The sequence below is a fragment of the Crocuta crocuta genome, unplaced genomic scaffold (genome assembly GCF_008692635.1).
Source record: "Crocuta crocuta isolate KB4526 unplaced genomic scaffold, BGI_CrCroc_1.0 scaffold140, whole genome shotgun sequence".
NCBI lineage: Eukaryota > Metazoa > Chordata > Mammalia > Carnivora > Hyaenidae > Crocuta > Crocuta crocuta.
Window position 1 is genome coordinate 6,733,918 of NW_027527775.1, and position 15,036 is coordinate 6,748,953.

Genomic DNA, 15,036 nt, shown 5'->3' on the forward strand with positions numbered 1-15,036 from the left:
AGCACTGGCCCTGTGGTGGCCTTTGTTTGGTCTGCTCTGGCTGCCTCACGTGGTATTAATGAATACGTAGTCTCTCACACACAAGAATTTCTTGGACCAAGAAATTGACCTTACAGTGAAAGAAGTAAAGTAATAAATGATTCCCCATCACTGATCTTACCATGGACCCAATCATCTAGAAATCTCTGGCCTTTACTTAATGGGATGATGGCCTAAGAAAGACTCATTTAAGGTTCAATTGCAAGTGGGAAACAACATCTTCTGACCTTGAGATATGGCCTTGTACATATTATTCTGATATATGTGATATGTGACACTTTTTTTCCTATGGGTCTTGGGTCCAGGAAATGTGAGGTAGGAGTGGAGTGAAAATGTTGAGTGATGCCACTAATAATTCAATCTAATTAATTTTTAAATTTGTTCTCTCTGTTATGCCTCGTGGTTTGCCGGTTTAGAGGTTTGCACACACAAGGGGTTACCACGCCAGGGGAGCCTCGTGTGGCAAAACTCTGCATCTGTGGCAGCAGGTCCTGGTCACTGGTCATACTGATGATTGGACCTCGTGGTCTTGAGTTTTGGAACTGCCCTAGGGTGCACTTACTCTCCAAGTCTGGTTCTCTGACTTTTCTATGATGTCCATATGCTTTCAATAAATTCCTAATCAGTGCCAGACTCAGCTTCTGTTACTTACAGTTAGGAACCATGGGTCACATGGAACTGGAAGAACATGGCACTCATTTATGTTTACCTCCTCCAACTTGACTTTGAGCTCTGTATAGACAATGACCATACCTGCCTCATCTCTCTATCCATAATATCTCTTACTGTATCTGGCAGATATGGTGGTGGCAGATAATTGTCAACCGAAGGAATGAATGAATGCTTCCAAACAGCTAGAAGCATCAGTTAAAAAGTTTTTGTTTGAGTCACAACTTTTGAAAAGAAAGAGTTGTAAGTTAACAAGAATGACTTATAAGTTAAAAAAAATCTTGTTTTTATTTTTAGTTGTGATGGAAACATATTTAAAGTTACCATCTGCACCATTTATAAATGTACAACTCAGTACTGTTAGTACATTCACATTGTTCTGCAGCAGATCTCCAGAACATTTCATCCTACAAAACTGAGTATCTGCCCGTTAAATAATAACCCCCCATTTCCCCTGCCCCCAATCCCTAGTGACCACCATTCCTTCTAAGAGTTCCACTACTTTAGATACCTCATATAAGTGGGCTTATACAATATTTGTCATGTGTGTGTGTTTTTTTAATGTTTATTTATTTTTGAAGGAGAGAGAGACAGGGCGTGAGTGTGGGAGGGGCAGAGAGAGAGAGGGAGACAATGCGAAGCGGGCTCCAGGCTCTGAGCTGTGAGCACAGAGCCCGATGCAGGGCTCAAACTCACAAGCTGTGAGATCATGACCTGGGCGGAAGTCTGACGCTTAACCAGCTGAGCCTCCCGGGCACCCTTGTCTTGTGACTGGCTTATGTCACTTAGCATGCTGACCTCAAGATTCATCCATGGATTCCCTTCCTTTATAAGGCTGAATAATATTTCATTGTATGTACACACCACAATGTTTATCCACTCATCTGGTAATGGACACTTAAGCGACTTCCACCTTTTTGGCTATTTTGAATAATTCTGCTGAAACATGGGTGTACAACAAGTTCCGCAAGATTCTGCTTTTCATTCTTTTGGATAAATACCCAGAAATGGGGTTGCTGGGTCACAAGGTAATTCTATTTTTAATTTTTTGAGGATCCTCCATACGATTTTCCATAGTGTCTGTACCATTTTACATTCCTAATGATGGTGTGCAAGAGTTCTACATCCTCCCAACAAGTTACTTTCTGTTCTTTTTTTAAAAAATAGTATTTTTCCTAATGGGTATGAAATGATATCTCATTTTTATTTGCATCTCTCTTAACAGTTTGCGATGTTGGGCATGTTTCATATGCATGTTGGCCATTTTTATATCATCTCTGGAGAAATGTCTATTCAAATCCCTTGCCCATTTTCAAAGTTGGGCATTTAGCCTTTTCCCCCCTTTCTTCCTTGTTGTTGAGTTGTAGGAGCTCTTTACGTATTCTGGCCATAAACCTCTGATCAGATACATGCTTTCAAATAACATCTTCCATCCTATCGGTTGCCTCGTCACTCTGTTGATTGTGTCTTTCGATGCAGAAAGGATTGTGTCTTTAAGTTTGGTATAGTCCCAAATGAGGTCTAAATTTTATACTGGGCTCAACATATATTCAACAGAATACTTGATATCTATATGAAGTAACTTGTTTGGATGTGTGTGTGGAACATTCTGATTTGCATGAGTTCATAGAAGTATATCTGCTAACCTATTTGCATTTGTTCTCATAAATTCCTTCCTTCTGGAAGAGAGACAAGGGGTGAACTCCATACTTGCCTATAAAGCAAATCCATCAGCTCTGCCCCCTCTCTTCCCAACCATCAGTTTTCCTCTGCTATTGGATCTTTCCCATCGGTATAAAAATATGCTTCAATATCTCTTAACTAAAACAACAACAACAACAACAAAAACCCAAACAACCCTCCCAGGCATGACCACAGATCGCTGTCCAGTTTAAGCCTTAATTTCACTGCTTCCTTTTATGGCAAGGTTCTTCGAAAACACGTGTGTCCTTGCTGGCTTCCGTCTTATTGCACAATTTCCCCCCGTCATGCTGATCGTAAAGCAACTGTCCATACTAGACAACAGTGCTGGAAACAGCAAGTGGAGTAGTCGGGGAGGCTACTTTCAGAAAAAAGAAAAGCTTTGCTGCTGTTGTCCCCTTTCACGCAAGAAAGAGGTCAAATGCTTTTTTTCTTTTTCTTTTCTTTTCTTTTTTTTTTTTTTTTACCAATAATGCAGTGGCATCGGAGTACCATTCAGTTTCCACCGACCCAAGTCATTGCTCTGACTGCAGAGCAGACAGCACTGCAGATGGCTACGCTCTGTTTTGTTACGCCCTCAGCCTTCGCCACCACGTGCCATGTTTGCTTGCAGAACTGTCGGGTGGAACAGGGGGACTTGCAGGTGACTTGATGTCCCTGGAAACCTATTCTGTGGCATTCGTGCTTCCACCCCTCTTGTTCTCCAAGTCTCTTTGTTCTCAAACGCCCTTACGCCTGAAACTAGGATTCCCCGTCCTGTAGAAGATCAAGGTCCATATTCCATTCCACTCCGAAGCTTCTCGTCGCTGGCTTGGACCTGCTGCCACCACGAAGCCAGTGGCAGGAAAGGTGGAGCGTGGTGGTGTCTGCTTTGAAACTCCTCCGGTACTCTCAGGCCCAGCTCGCTTCAAACCTTCTAGTGCTGTGGAGGTCGGAGGCGCGGCCGGCAAGGAGATGTCAGGGAGCCAGAGAAGTCCCTTTCTGACAGGTCCTGGTGCGAGCTAATGTCTGTGGTCTCCTGGCATGGGGGGCCCTGACGGCTGCGTCTCTATTTCATGGAGCATTTGATGGCCTCCGTGGAACAGCTCCTTGGTTCTTTGCAGACCCTCATTGCTGCAAACCTCCGATCTGTAGTTTCCTGACACAAGAGCACTGTCCCACTGGCAGCTTACGATGGCTCTCTCAGCAGTTGGTCACCTCCTGCGTTTTCATCTGCCATCTTGTCACCCCTCCGGGTGAGATTGTGTGCAGCCGCTGGGCCAGTGCCATCTATCTTGTGTGGCCCACATTTGGTCCAAGGAAAACACCTTTTTAAAACTTTTTTAATTGTTTTTTTTAATTAAAAACGTTTTAAATGTTTGTTTATTTTTGTGAGAGAGACAGAACAGGAGCAGGGGAGAAGCAGAGAGAGAGGGAGACACAGAAGCCAAAGCAGACTCCAGGCTCTGAGCTGTCAGCAGAGAGCCCTGCACGGGGCTCGAACTCACAAACCGCTAGATCAAGACCTGAGCCGAAGTCCCAAGTCCCAGGCTTCTGTGACTGAGCCACCCAGGCACCCGCAGGAAAACACCTCTGATCCATCCTCAGGGAGAGTGCTGGCACTTCCCAAATAGCCCCCTTGCTCTGCTGCCACAGGCTGCTTCCACCAAACTTTCTATCACTCAGGCATATGCTTGACCCCAGACATTGGAGCCTAGCCGAGGAATCTGTGTGCCATCTGCTCAGGGGCCTTCGTAGGAGCTCTGGAATTGTCAGCACTGGCTGGCTGAGGTCTGGTCTCCGGTCCAGGGCCCTCCTCCAAGTTGCTAGGTTCTGAAAAGCTCATCCCTTTCTCTTCGTTCCCCCAACACACGCTGGCAATTGCAGTTGCTCCTGGTGGCCGACCTTATTTGTCCCCACCTTGCAGGTAGAGCTCTCTAATCTCTGTTTAACCAACTCCCTACATCAAATTCCCTCTATTCACATAAGTAGGGCGACTTCCATTTGTCCGACCTGACACCGATACTTCTCTATTTTGGCACTAGTGTGCAAAAAGTGAAAACAAGAAAATTCCATTTCCACACCCTCCTAGGGTTGTTTATTGCCTGCCTCCCTCAGCTAGTTTGTAAACACCACGGAATCTGGTGTTTTTGGCTCACTGATGCATACACACAGCACTTTGAACACCGCCAGGCATACAGCAGGTGCCCAATCATCTTGATTGGATAAACGAGCAGGACATATTTCACTTAAACATGAAACACAAAATAAATTTGGTCATGAAAATAGGCTTATAATATATAAATGTTATAACTACCTGCAAATATATTCTGGGGACTATCTTTGATTTTTATAAAATTCTCTGAAAGTCTCAGCAATATCCATTTCCTTCTTTCCCACCCCATTTTCTTGTTTAGTAATTTTGTAAGTGGAGGTTTCTCCAGATTTTTTTCTTATACGTTAGGGTCTATAATCCAGAGATAATCATTCAGTGTGATATTGTGATTTATAATAAGAAATATTATGTTTTAGTTATATTTATTATAAATAAGAAATAAACATCTTTTGTTAGAATTCTTAGTTTTATTCCTAGCTGTTCTTGAAATAGCTCCAGAGCATAAAGGTGAAATGGGTATCTTTTGTTATTAATAAATACCAAGCCCCTTTCAATCACACCTGAGTTTATGTTAATGAGGTAGCCTTTGGAAAGCCCCTAAGGAAGGGCTAGTTGCCAGGGGAGGAGAAGGTTGGACGTACAGGCCCATCCCCCAGACCCCCAAAGAAGGGAGAGGGAATGGAGGTTAAGTTCCAGCATCACTGGCCATCCATGTCACTGCAAATGGTGAGACTGCATTCTTTTTGATGGCTGAGTAATATTGCATTGTATGTATACCACATCTTTATCCATTCATCAGTCAGTGGACATTTGGGCTCTTTCCATAATTTGGCTATTGTTGACAGTGCTATAATAAACACTGGGGTGCATGTGTGCCTTCGAATCAGTATTTCTGTATCCTTTGGATAAATACCTAGTAGTGTGATTCCTGGGTCACTCGGTAGTTCTGTCTTTAACTTTCGGAGGACCCTCCACACTGTTTTCCAGAGTAGCTGTACCAGTTTGCATTCCCACCAGCAGTGTAAGAGGGTTTCCCTTTCTTTGCACCCGTGCCACTCTCTGTTGTTTCCTGACTTATTACTTTTAGCATTCTGACAGCTGTGAGGTGGTATCTCATTGTTGTTTTAATTTGCACTTCCCTGATGATGAGTGATGTTGAGTATCTTTTCATGTGTTTGTTGGCCATTTGTATGTCTTCTTTGGAGAAGTGTAAGTGTCTTCTGCCCATTTCTTTCTTTTTTTATTTTTTTAATGTTTATTTAGTTTTGAGAGAGAGACAGTGTGTGGGGGGGAAAGGACAGAGAGGGAGACACAGAATCCAAAGCAGGCTCCAGGCTCCTAGCTGTCAGCACAGAGCCCAATACAGTGGGACTCGAACCCACAAACTGTGATATCATGACTTGAGCTGAAGTCGGACACTTAACTGACTAACCCACCCAGGTGTCTCTCTTCTGCCCATTTCTTAACTGGATTCTTTATTTTTGGGGTGTTGTGTTTGATAAATTCTTTATAGATTTTGGATACTAGCCCATTATCCAATATGTCATTTGCAAATATCTTCCCCCATTCTGTAGGTTGCCTTTTGTTCATTGTTTTCTTTGCTGTGCAGAAGCTTTTTATCTTGATGAAATCCCAATAGCTCATTTTTACTTTTGTTTCCCTTGCCTCCAGAGGCGTGTCTAGTAAGACTTCGCTATGGCCAAGGTCAAAGAGGTTGCTGCCTGTGTTCTCCTCTAGGATTTGTTGGTTTCTTGTCTAGAGTGTATTAGGCTAAAGACAAATACCGTAATGATTTCACTCATATAGAGAATTTAAGAAACAAAACAGATGAACATAGGGGATGGGAAGGAAAAATAAAATAAGATAAAAACAGAGAGGGAGGCAAACCCTAAGAGACTCTTAAATACAGGAAACAAACTGAGGGCTGCTGGAGGGGAGGTGGGTGGGGGATGGGCATTAAGGAGGGCACTTAGTTGGGATGAGCACTGGGTGTTATATATAAGTGATGAATCACTAAATCCTACTCCTGAAACCAGTACTACACTATATGGTAACTAACTTGAATTTAAATAAAATCTTGGAAAGAAAAAAAATATCAATGGCCAATGACTTAATCAATCATACCCTCAAGAAAACCTGAAGGATACAGTTCAGAGAGCTTCTGTGTTGGGAGACAATAATGCATCCATGTGTCAGGAGGGTGGTGCACCTCAATCTCCAAGGGGGCAGAAGTTTGGAGCCTTAGTGAGGTCTGGGCCTTACCTTTCATATCTCTTCCATCTGGCTATTCCTGAGTTATATCTCTTAAAATAAACCAGTAACCTAGTACATAAAGTGATTTCCTGAGTTCTGTGAGCTACTTTAGCAAATTAATCTAGTTCAAGAAGGGGGCTGTGGAAACACCTGATGTATAGCCTCTCAGAAACCCAGGTGACAAGCCGGACTCGTAATTGGCACCTGACATGGGGGACTGGGGATCCTGTGGGACTGAACCCATAACCCGTGGGATCTGAGGCTATGTCCAGGTAGATGGTGTTGCAGTTGAGTTAAATTGTAGGGCGCCCGGGGCTGTCACAGAATCACATCTAGAGAGAAGTGAAATGGAGAAGTCGTTGTGCTCAGAGTAGAGAAGACTCCCACGAGTGTGCTTTTCCTTTACATTCATTCAGTCAAAAAAATATACAGCTTGAAAATTGGCACACCAGTACATTAACCTCACAAATAAGACTTCATTTGGTGTAGCATTTTGGTGTGATGAAAAATACTGGATTGCGAGAGCACCCAGGGCCCAGGTCTGTCCCTCGCAGCGCGACCTTGGGCAAGTCACTTAGCTTCTCCAGGTATGGGTTACTTTGTCTTAGGTATCAAGTGCCCTTCTCTTCGAAAAATGATTGTTATATAGAAATGTGCTTTAACATCCCCAAAGTGCAACATAACTTTCAAGCACTGACAGCTCATGCCAGACTTGAATTTCTTCTTCTGTCCCCAGACACATTACTCTACACGTTTTGAGCCTGGACAAGTGTGTAGTGACTAACGGTAAGCAGTCTAATAAAAAGCTTTGGTGCCACTTCCTATTTCCTGTTCTAAATACAATTATAATTTCCTATAGCTAATACTTTCTCAACTTGGCTAGATACTATTTTTTAAGTTTATTCATTTATTTTGGGAGAAAGAGAGCAGGAGAGGGGAAGAAAGAGGGAGAGACAGAATCCCAAGCAGGCTCCACACTGTCAGCAAGGAGCCTGATGCAGGGCTCGATCTCATAAACTGTGAGATCATGACCTGAGCCAAGATCAAGAGTCAGGCTCTTAACCAACTGAGCCTCCCAAGTGCCACTTAAGGTCCTAATCTGTGGAATAGCATTAATATTAACAGCTGCGTTAAGTGTCTAACACATTGGAATGCGTTGCAAAGCTCAAAAAAGACCAGGTCAGGGCAACTAACTGTTCTCTTTCACTGACATGTAAAGGTTTAAGAAGGCGCGGCGCCAGGTGGGATGTGAACAGTGGGGCTCGTGTTCGTGGGGAAGGAGCCCTGCACCCAAGGCTGAGCCCTGAGCAGGACCCTGAGCAGGCCACAGCACCAAATGGAGTGAACCCCCACCAGCATCCTCCCTTTACTGCCGTGTGTGACGGAGAATACAGTACAGTATAACAATCAGTCAAATGCTACTTTAGAGATAAAAGGTTGAGGACAGAGTACAAATAGGATTACATTAAAAAAACAAAAACAAAAACAAAAACAAAAACAAATAAACCCAGAACCAAAAGTTTAAGGAGAGTGAAAAACACTCTTACTTATACAGTAATACTGTTACTGGTCTGCTTACTAATAACAGATGTCTACAAAAGTTAACAGGAAATTTGCTTTTTGTTGTTTTCATACAATTTTGTTCACAGAAGTAAAATATTGTGTGTGTGTGTGTATTTGTATACACATGTGCACACACTCAAAGTATATATAGGTAAGAAAATACTGTTTTCTTACCTGGAGGAAAACCAGGTAGTACTGGAATTATCACTAGGGAAAAACTAAAGGGAAGGAATTTGGGGTATCAATCAAGGAAACTGGGATCTCAGATAATTCTCTCTTTTTGTACATATACAGCCCAGGATGGAGATCCAGGTATAATCCAGAGAGGGAGGGGCTTTGGTCTGCAGGAGTCCACAGGCAGGAACTCCCTGTGACACCGGTCAGGTGAGGCCAGCGTAGATAACGGGCAGTGTGGCACATCCGTCATGCCCCAGCTTTGCTAGTAACTAACAGACACTGATAAATTGATAGAAATACCTACTGGAAAATGCACTTCTGGTGTACCCTGTGAGCAGGCTTTCTGTCCTCATCATCCTGAGGATTAGTCCCTGCCAGAGGGCACAGGTGAGCATCGAGTCAACATGTGGGCACCTTGAAACGTCACGAAAATTCCTCTTAACCTGACCGCATTTCATAAAAATTCAGACCTCAGAGTAGAGAACATGTAGAGATCTGGTTAGTGAACTAGGAGCTATAGCAGCTCTATAGGATAAATGAATCAGAAATTACTAAAGGATTATTGTTTCCTTATGAGAGGAAAATTCCAAAGAGCAAGCCTGTGGCTTTCTAGATTAAAGGAACAGAAATCAGGAAGGTCTGGCCACTCTGTTCTCTTCCCAACCTCGTCTTCATCAAATGGGCAGCATCCCAGGAAAGTCAGATTTCTGCAGACCTTTACAGTCTTTTAGTGTGTATGTCTTTTGTGTTTGGGGTAGCATCTCATTTAAAATAGAAATTCATTAGGGGTGCCTGAGTGGCTCAGTGGGTTAAGTGTCCGACCTTTGGTTTTGGCTCAGGTCATGATCGCATGATCGCATGGGTTCAAACCCCATGTTGAGCCCCACGTCAGGCTCTGTGCTGACAGTGGGGAGCCTGCTTGGCATTCTCTCTCTCTGCCCCTCCCCTCCTTACTTTCCCTCTCTCTCTCTCTCCCTCTTTCTCTCAAAATAAATAAACTGTAAAAAAAAAAAGTAAAATAGAAATTCATCTTTATCATTGCCTTTTTTTAGAAGCTGTATTACAGGCAAGGTCCTTCAGACTATACAATAACTTGTAACAATGCTTCAACACAAATTTAAAATTTGTTAATATCTTAGTCTCTGTTACTACTTTCATATTGACAATCGCTATGTGGAATTAAGATGGCTGTCTGAAAATGTATTTAATACTCATCTGGCATTCTAAGTGGATTCGTGATTGTAATTCTATGAGAGTGACAGCTTCCTACTTAATTAACAAGAAAGGTGGTAAACTCAGGAGGCCTTGCCTTCCCCAGAAATTACCGAAGTTAAAGGGCAGCTTTCAGCAGAAAGGAATACACCTAGGTGTAGTGCATTAGTGAAGAAGAGTTCAATATAATCAAAGTTGGTCAAATGCTAACATTTTAATGTCAGTTCTATCACAAGAAAAACCTCTAGGGTGAGCAAATCATCCTGTCCTTGTCTCTATCCCTTCACTGTAGTGTGATGGGCTTCAGTCTGGGGGCATGTGGTAAGGCAGGAGTCGAGCACATGACGTTGATGCCTTAAGGTCCTGAGGTGAAGACCTAGTTCTGCCAGTGCTGAGTCCCATTATGGAGTCCATTTGCTCCTGAGCCTTTGGGTGGTTTTTTTCATATGCTTTCGCCCAACATACTCGTATTAAATTTAACTGATCGAAGATTTCACGGCCCTGTACATATCTCTTTAGATGACCATTTCAGAGAGAAGACAAATACAGGAAATGATTAACCCTAGAGTGAAGCGGTTTTTTAACATGAAATGTTAACCCATAGAACATTCCTGCGTCTCGATCCAATTTTTTATGTACTGTAAAAAGTTTATTTTCATGCTACCTAGAATTTTATTACGTATACCTCCTATTCCTCTGGAGTATTAACCACTGATGTCTGTACTGAGGAGGAATGCTACGTGATCCTAAAATGCATTTTGTTATATGAGATTATATACTCCTAATGTAAAAATTGAAAGAGACCCTGTAAAAGGTGAACAAGGTAATGAACAGATTGTGAACTCTATTTCTTGCTCCTGTGATCTGGGGAAAGGAAGCCTTTGGTCCTCGACAAGCAGCTCCCCACTGTGGCCAACTCCAGACCGAACAGGCTCTGCCCATCTCCGAGAGGATGACTCATCCCCTTGATCACATGCCCCAGCTTCTGCCACATCCTGTTCTTTCTCTAGGGTGGTGGTGGATGGGATTAGCATATGCCATCCATCTCCTGTATTAGTCTGAGAAGTCCTATGCTAAATAAATATGGACTGAACTGCAAAGTAGATCAATTTTAATAAAAACCTGGATCACGTAATTTAACATTAGAAATAGCTGAGGCTGGGGCGCCTGGGTGGCTCAGTTGGTTGAACATCTGACTCTTGATTTCGGCTCATATCATGATTCCAGGGTCATGGAGTCACGCCCTGCACTGAGCTTAGAGCCTGTTTAAGATTCTCACTCTCCCTCTGCCCTTCTCCCCTTCTCTCTCTTTCTCTCTCTCTGTAAAATTAAAAAACTTAAAATCAGCTGAGGTTCATCAAGGTATTAATGTTAATCACCTTTAGGTAAATCTAACCTATACCACATATTTTTGATGTCTTTCTAAATACCTATAAATAACATATTTTTAAATTGTAATTTAAAACAATTTAAATGTAACAATTTAAATGTAACATGGGGGTTAAGTATGAGAGCTTTGCTCTCCGGTGCTTAAGAGAGTGTCTGCATCTACATTAAGTGGGATTAGGTTTTGAGTACTTCTTAACCGTTTTCTGGATAAGCCAATTTGGTGACATCTGTACTGACCGCTCTTCTGCCTTCTTGGCTCTGAGTCCTGACTTGGATGCTGGAAAAGGCTGGCAGCACTTGTGACCTCCTGCTGAGTCCCTGAGTCCTGGCCTTCTGACTGGCAGGCTTTTACCTTGTAACCGGAGCTCCCTGACACCATCTCCTGGCTGTGCGTTTGCTTCAACACTACTTCTGTTTCTCTTACACTAAGCTCCTCAGAGCTCAGATCTTGGAGTTCCCTCCATTGTCGGCAGCAACGCATACCTGCTTCATGCACGTGAAAACTGATGCGGTGGTAGGGTTTGAACGTTTACCTCTTGCACAGAGGCCCTCCGTTCTAAGTAAGTGCCACAATTATGAAAGATGCAGAGAAGTAGGAAATATGCCAGCTGAAAGAATGGTCTAATTTGCAGGCAGCTTGCATTGTATTTTGTAAGAATATGTTTGACATTTTAAGCTTTGCTGTGGCAGTAAATTGTACCTCTCCTAGCAGCAGGAGTTATTAAGTCTGTGCCCAGAATAAACCAGACTGTTTTGGAAAGTTTAATTTTTTCCAATTTTCATACCCCATTTTATAACTGTGTTTGTCTCTTCGGAGATAAGCCTATAAGGATGCAGTCTATTATTCCTCATTTAGAGTTAGAAGTGGCATTTTTTAGCCTTCACAGGGTTTCATCATAATCTCCTTAAAAAAATAAATATGAGTTCTGATTCCAAATTACAAAAAAATAAAAATAAGACAAAAGATTTACCCTGAAGCTCCTGTGGCTGATGGAGTTATTTCTTGGTGCTGGCTATACATAGTACCTAGTGGGATCTAGGAAGCCACCTTCATGGCCTCAATGTTTGTCTCTCTCCCAAAATTCCTATGTTGAAGCTCTACCTCCCAATGTGGCTGTCTTTGAAGCTGGGGTTTATTAGGAGGTAATGGGATTAAATGAAGTCATAGGGTGGGCCCTAATCCAATGGGATTAACATCCTTCAGTCCTTATAAGAAAACACAGCAGAGGGGCACCTGGCTGGCTCAGTCAGTAGAGCATACGACTCTTAATCTTGGTGTCAAGAGTTCAAGTCCTATGTTGGTTGTGGAGTCTACTTAAAAAAAAATCCAAGAAAAGACACCAAAGAACTCTCTCTCAATGTGCACACAGACAAAAGGTCATGTGAGGACACAGCAAGAAGGTGGCCATCTACAAGCCAGGAACAGGGCTCTTACCAGAAACCAGACTGGCTGGGACCTCAATCTGGGACTTGCAGTCTCCAGAACTGTGAGATATAGATATCTCTTGTTTAGGCCACCCAGGCTGTGGTGTTCTGTAATGATAGCCCATCCTGACTAAGACACCCTCTATTTTGTAAGATGCACAATTATTTTACCAAGAAAATTGATGACACGCTATAATATGCACCCCCAATTCCCATGATGCTGAAACACAAAATGTTAAAAACAAAAGATGAGATAATAATATTTTATAAAGATAATTTGTAAAAAGCACAAATCATGAAGATGACAATAATGAGTGGAGGTTTTTTGTTTTTGTTTTTAGAGAGAGTGTGCAGTGCACAAGCAGCAGGCGCTGGGGAGGGGCAGAGGGAGACTCCCAAGCAGGCTTCACGCCTGGTACAGAGTCCCATGCAGGGCTTGATCTCAAGACCCCGGGATCATGACCTGAGCTGAAATCAAGAGTCGGACGCTTAACCGACTGAGACTCCCAGACGCCTGACTTGAGTTTTTAATGTAACCTTTCCTTAGAAAGGCCAAAGTCTGCTTCAGTCACCTCATCTGGGTTTCATGGCCTCCTAAATTGTTAGAAAATGAGATGCTACAGAGCTCGCGAACAAGAAAACTAGGGCCCCAAATGGGCAAATTGATATAAAACCAAAGCTTAAAGTTTTATTGTTTACATTGGGCGGAGCCTAACTCAATTTCCCCAGAAAGCCTGAGATACTGACAAAATAGTGCCTTATCAGGCTAACTCTGCTCCTACCTCACTGAGAAAATGCAAATTTCTTGTTTCCTTCCTTGCCACCCCCAAGTCCTGTCCATCCCCTCCCCTCCCCAGAATTACGAGGTGCCTCTCAAAGATCTCTCCATTGATCTCTTCTTTCTTGGCCGTTCAGCCAATCCTCTGTCCCATCTGCGGCTTCTCCCCCGGTGGCCTCCTGTCCTTGCCCACACAGCTCCCGTCTCCTGTCCTGAACCAGGAACAGAAAACCACACAGTAAGATCAGCCATTCCAGCCCCTGCATCTGCCCGCAAGCATTAGACGCCCCTTCTCCTCCTTTCCGAGGGGCGTCCCTAAGCCTTGCCTTCTTCCTTGTCCTTCCTGCCCTCAACCCACCGCAGCCTGCCCGCCGCAGACCACCGCTCTATCTCAACAGACTCTCGGGTCTTCCCGCCACAGGCTTCCATCACCAGGTTTTACAGCAGCATCCCGGCTCTGAGAACAGCTGTGGCTGAGCTGCACAGGATGATCATTCCCAGGAACCCCTGGGACTGACCGTTAGCCCACGGACCAGAATGTGCTCTTTCCGAAGCCGCTGGTCATCCAGCAAGCAGGAAGCCTTGCACAGCTCATGTGCAGCCCAGGGCAGGGCCCCGATGCTGAGCAAGACCCGGGACGAGGTGGGGGCAGGCTATAAAGGCCAACAGGGTTGAGGTGGGGCCAGGGAAAACGTCAACCGTGTGTGGAAAGAGGTTTAAGCTCTGTGTCATCATAGGTGAAAACTAATGCCATTAGTGTCACTTATAAATATCTGAGAGTCTACTGTTAAAAATATATACGAGTTTCTGAAGGATGCAGGACTAGAACCCACATGTACTTATTCTCCAAGCGCAGTGGCCCAGCATACCACGCTGGAGTCTAGTTTAAATAAACAAATCCAGGAAAACAGGCTTCGTCCCAGGCAGTTGGTGCACAAAGTACTCAATAACCTGTATAAATGCTTTAGAGATTACTGTTTACCTATGATAAAAATTTCCATGTCAAAATTGAACACAGTTTTCCTCCCCTGCTTTACTGTTCAAGTATTCTTCAATGTCCTGTTTTAATGGATGGATCATAATACACAGAGCGCTGGGAATCATTCAAAACACAAACTGTGTGGTTGAAAGTTTACAAGCTCACAACTGAGTCAAGAGGGCAGACCCTGCTTACAGAACAGAGAGCCAGGATTGTGTTGATCTGCCTTCAGCTGTACAAGTGGTGGGATTTCCAGTAGCTTCTGCTTTGCAGTTTCACTCTCACTGCAAGGTGGTATGCTACCCATAAAACCATCAATTTTATGCCAGGACATATCATCTTCATAAGAATTAAAAAGCTTCCATATGCACATACTCCCAACACATTTCAAGAGGCCCATATCTGCCTGAGTAGAACAAATTATCAGACACAAGATCATAAATTACTTTGGCTGAAAAAAAATATTTAAAAATATCCAGCTTGACATTCTGCTTGCTGGTTTCTACACATACTGCACAGTTCAGGCGTGCACGGGTATAGCTTTGGGAAGGTGTGTGGTCTAGCCCGCTCCACCACGGTTATATAGGAACTACAGCAGGCCTCACTACAAAGAGAAGAGCTAGGTCTGCATTTCTGCCAACTCGATGCAAGGCCTGAAGAGCTTCCTGCGGGAAAGAGCCAACCTGGAGGATCCAGTCACTGTCTGCAGTGCAGAAAATTAATGGCACACAGTTGGGGGACGTGGTGATTGGCTGT

General features: G+C 43.5%; 2 protein-coding genes across 2 annotated transcripts in view; one reads left to right on the forward strand and one right to left on the reverse strand.

Annotated features, from left to right (window-relative positions):
• The window catches only part of LOC144239181 (uncharacterized), a 54,139-nt gene extending 50,725 nt beyond the window's left edge, over nucleotides 1-3,414 (forward strand). The window contains exons 4-5 of the mRNA XM_077773187.1: nucleotides 2,991-3,052; nucleotides 3,172-3,414. Of these exons, the coding sequence (XP_077629313.1) occupies nucleotides 2,991-3,052; nucleotides 3,172-3,414 (305 nt within the window). The remainder of the gene's footprint in view (nucleotides 1-2,990; nucleotides 3,053-3,171) is intronic.
• TRMT9B (tRNA methyltransferase 9B (putative)) overlaps nucleotides 1-15,036 on the reverse strand; it is a 60,937-nt gene that overhangs the window by 34,850 nt on the left and 11,051 nt on the right. The gene's annotated exons all lie outside the window — the stretch shown is intronic.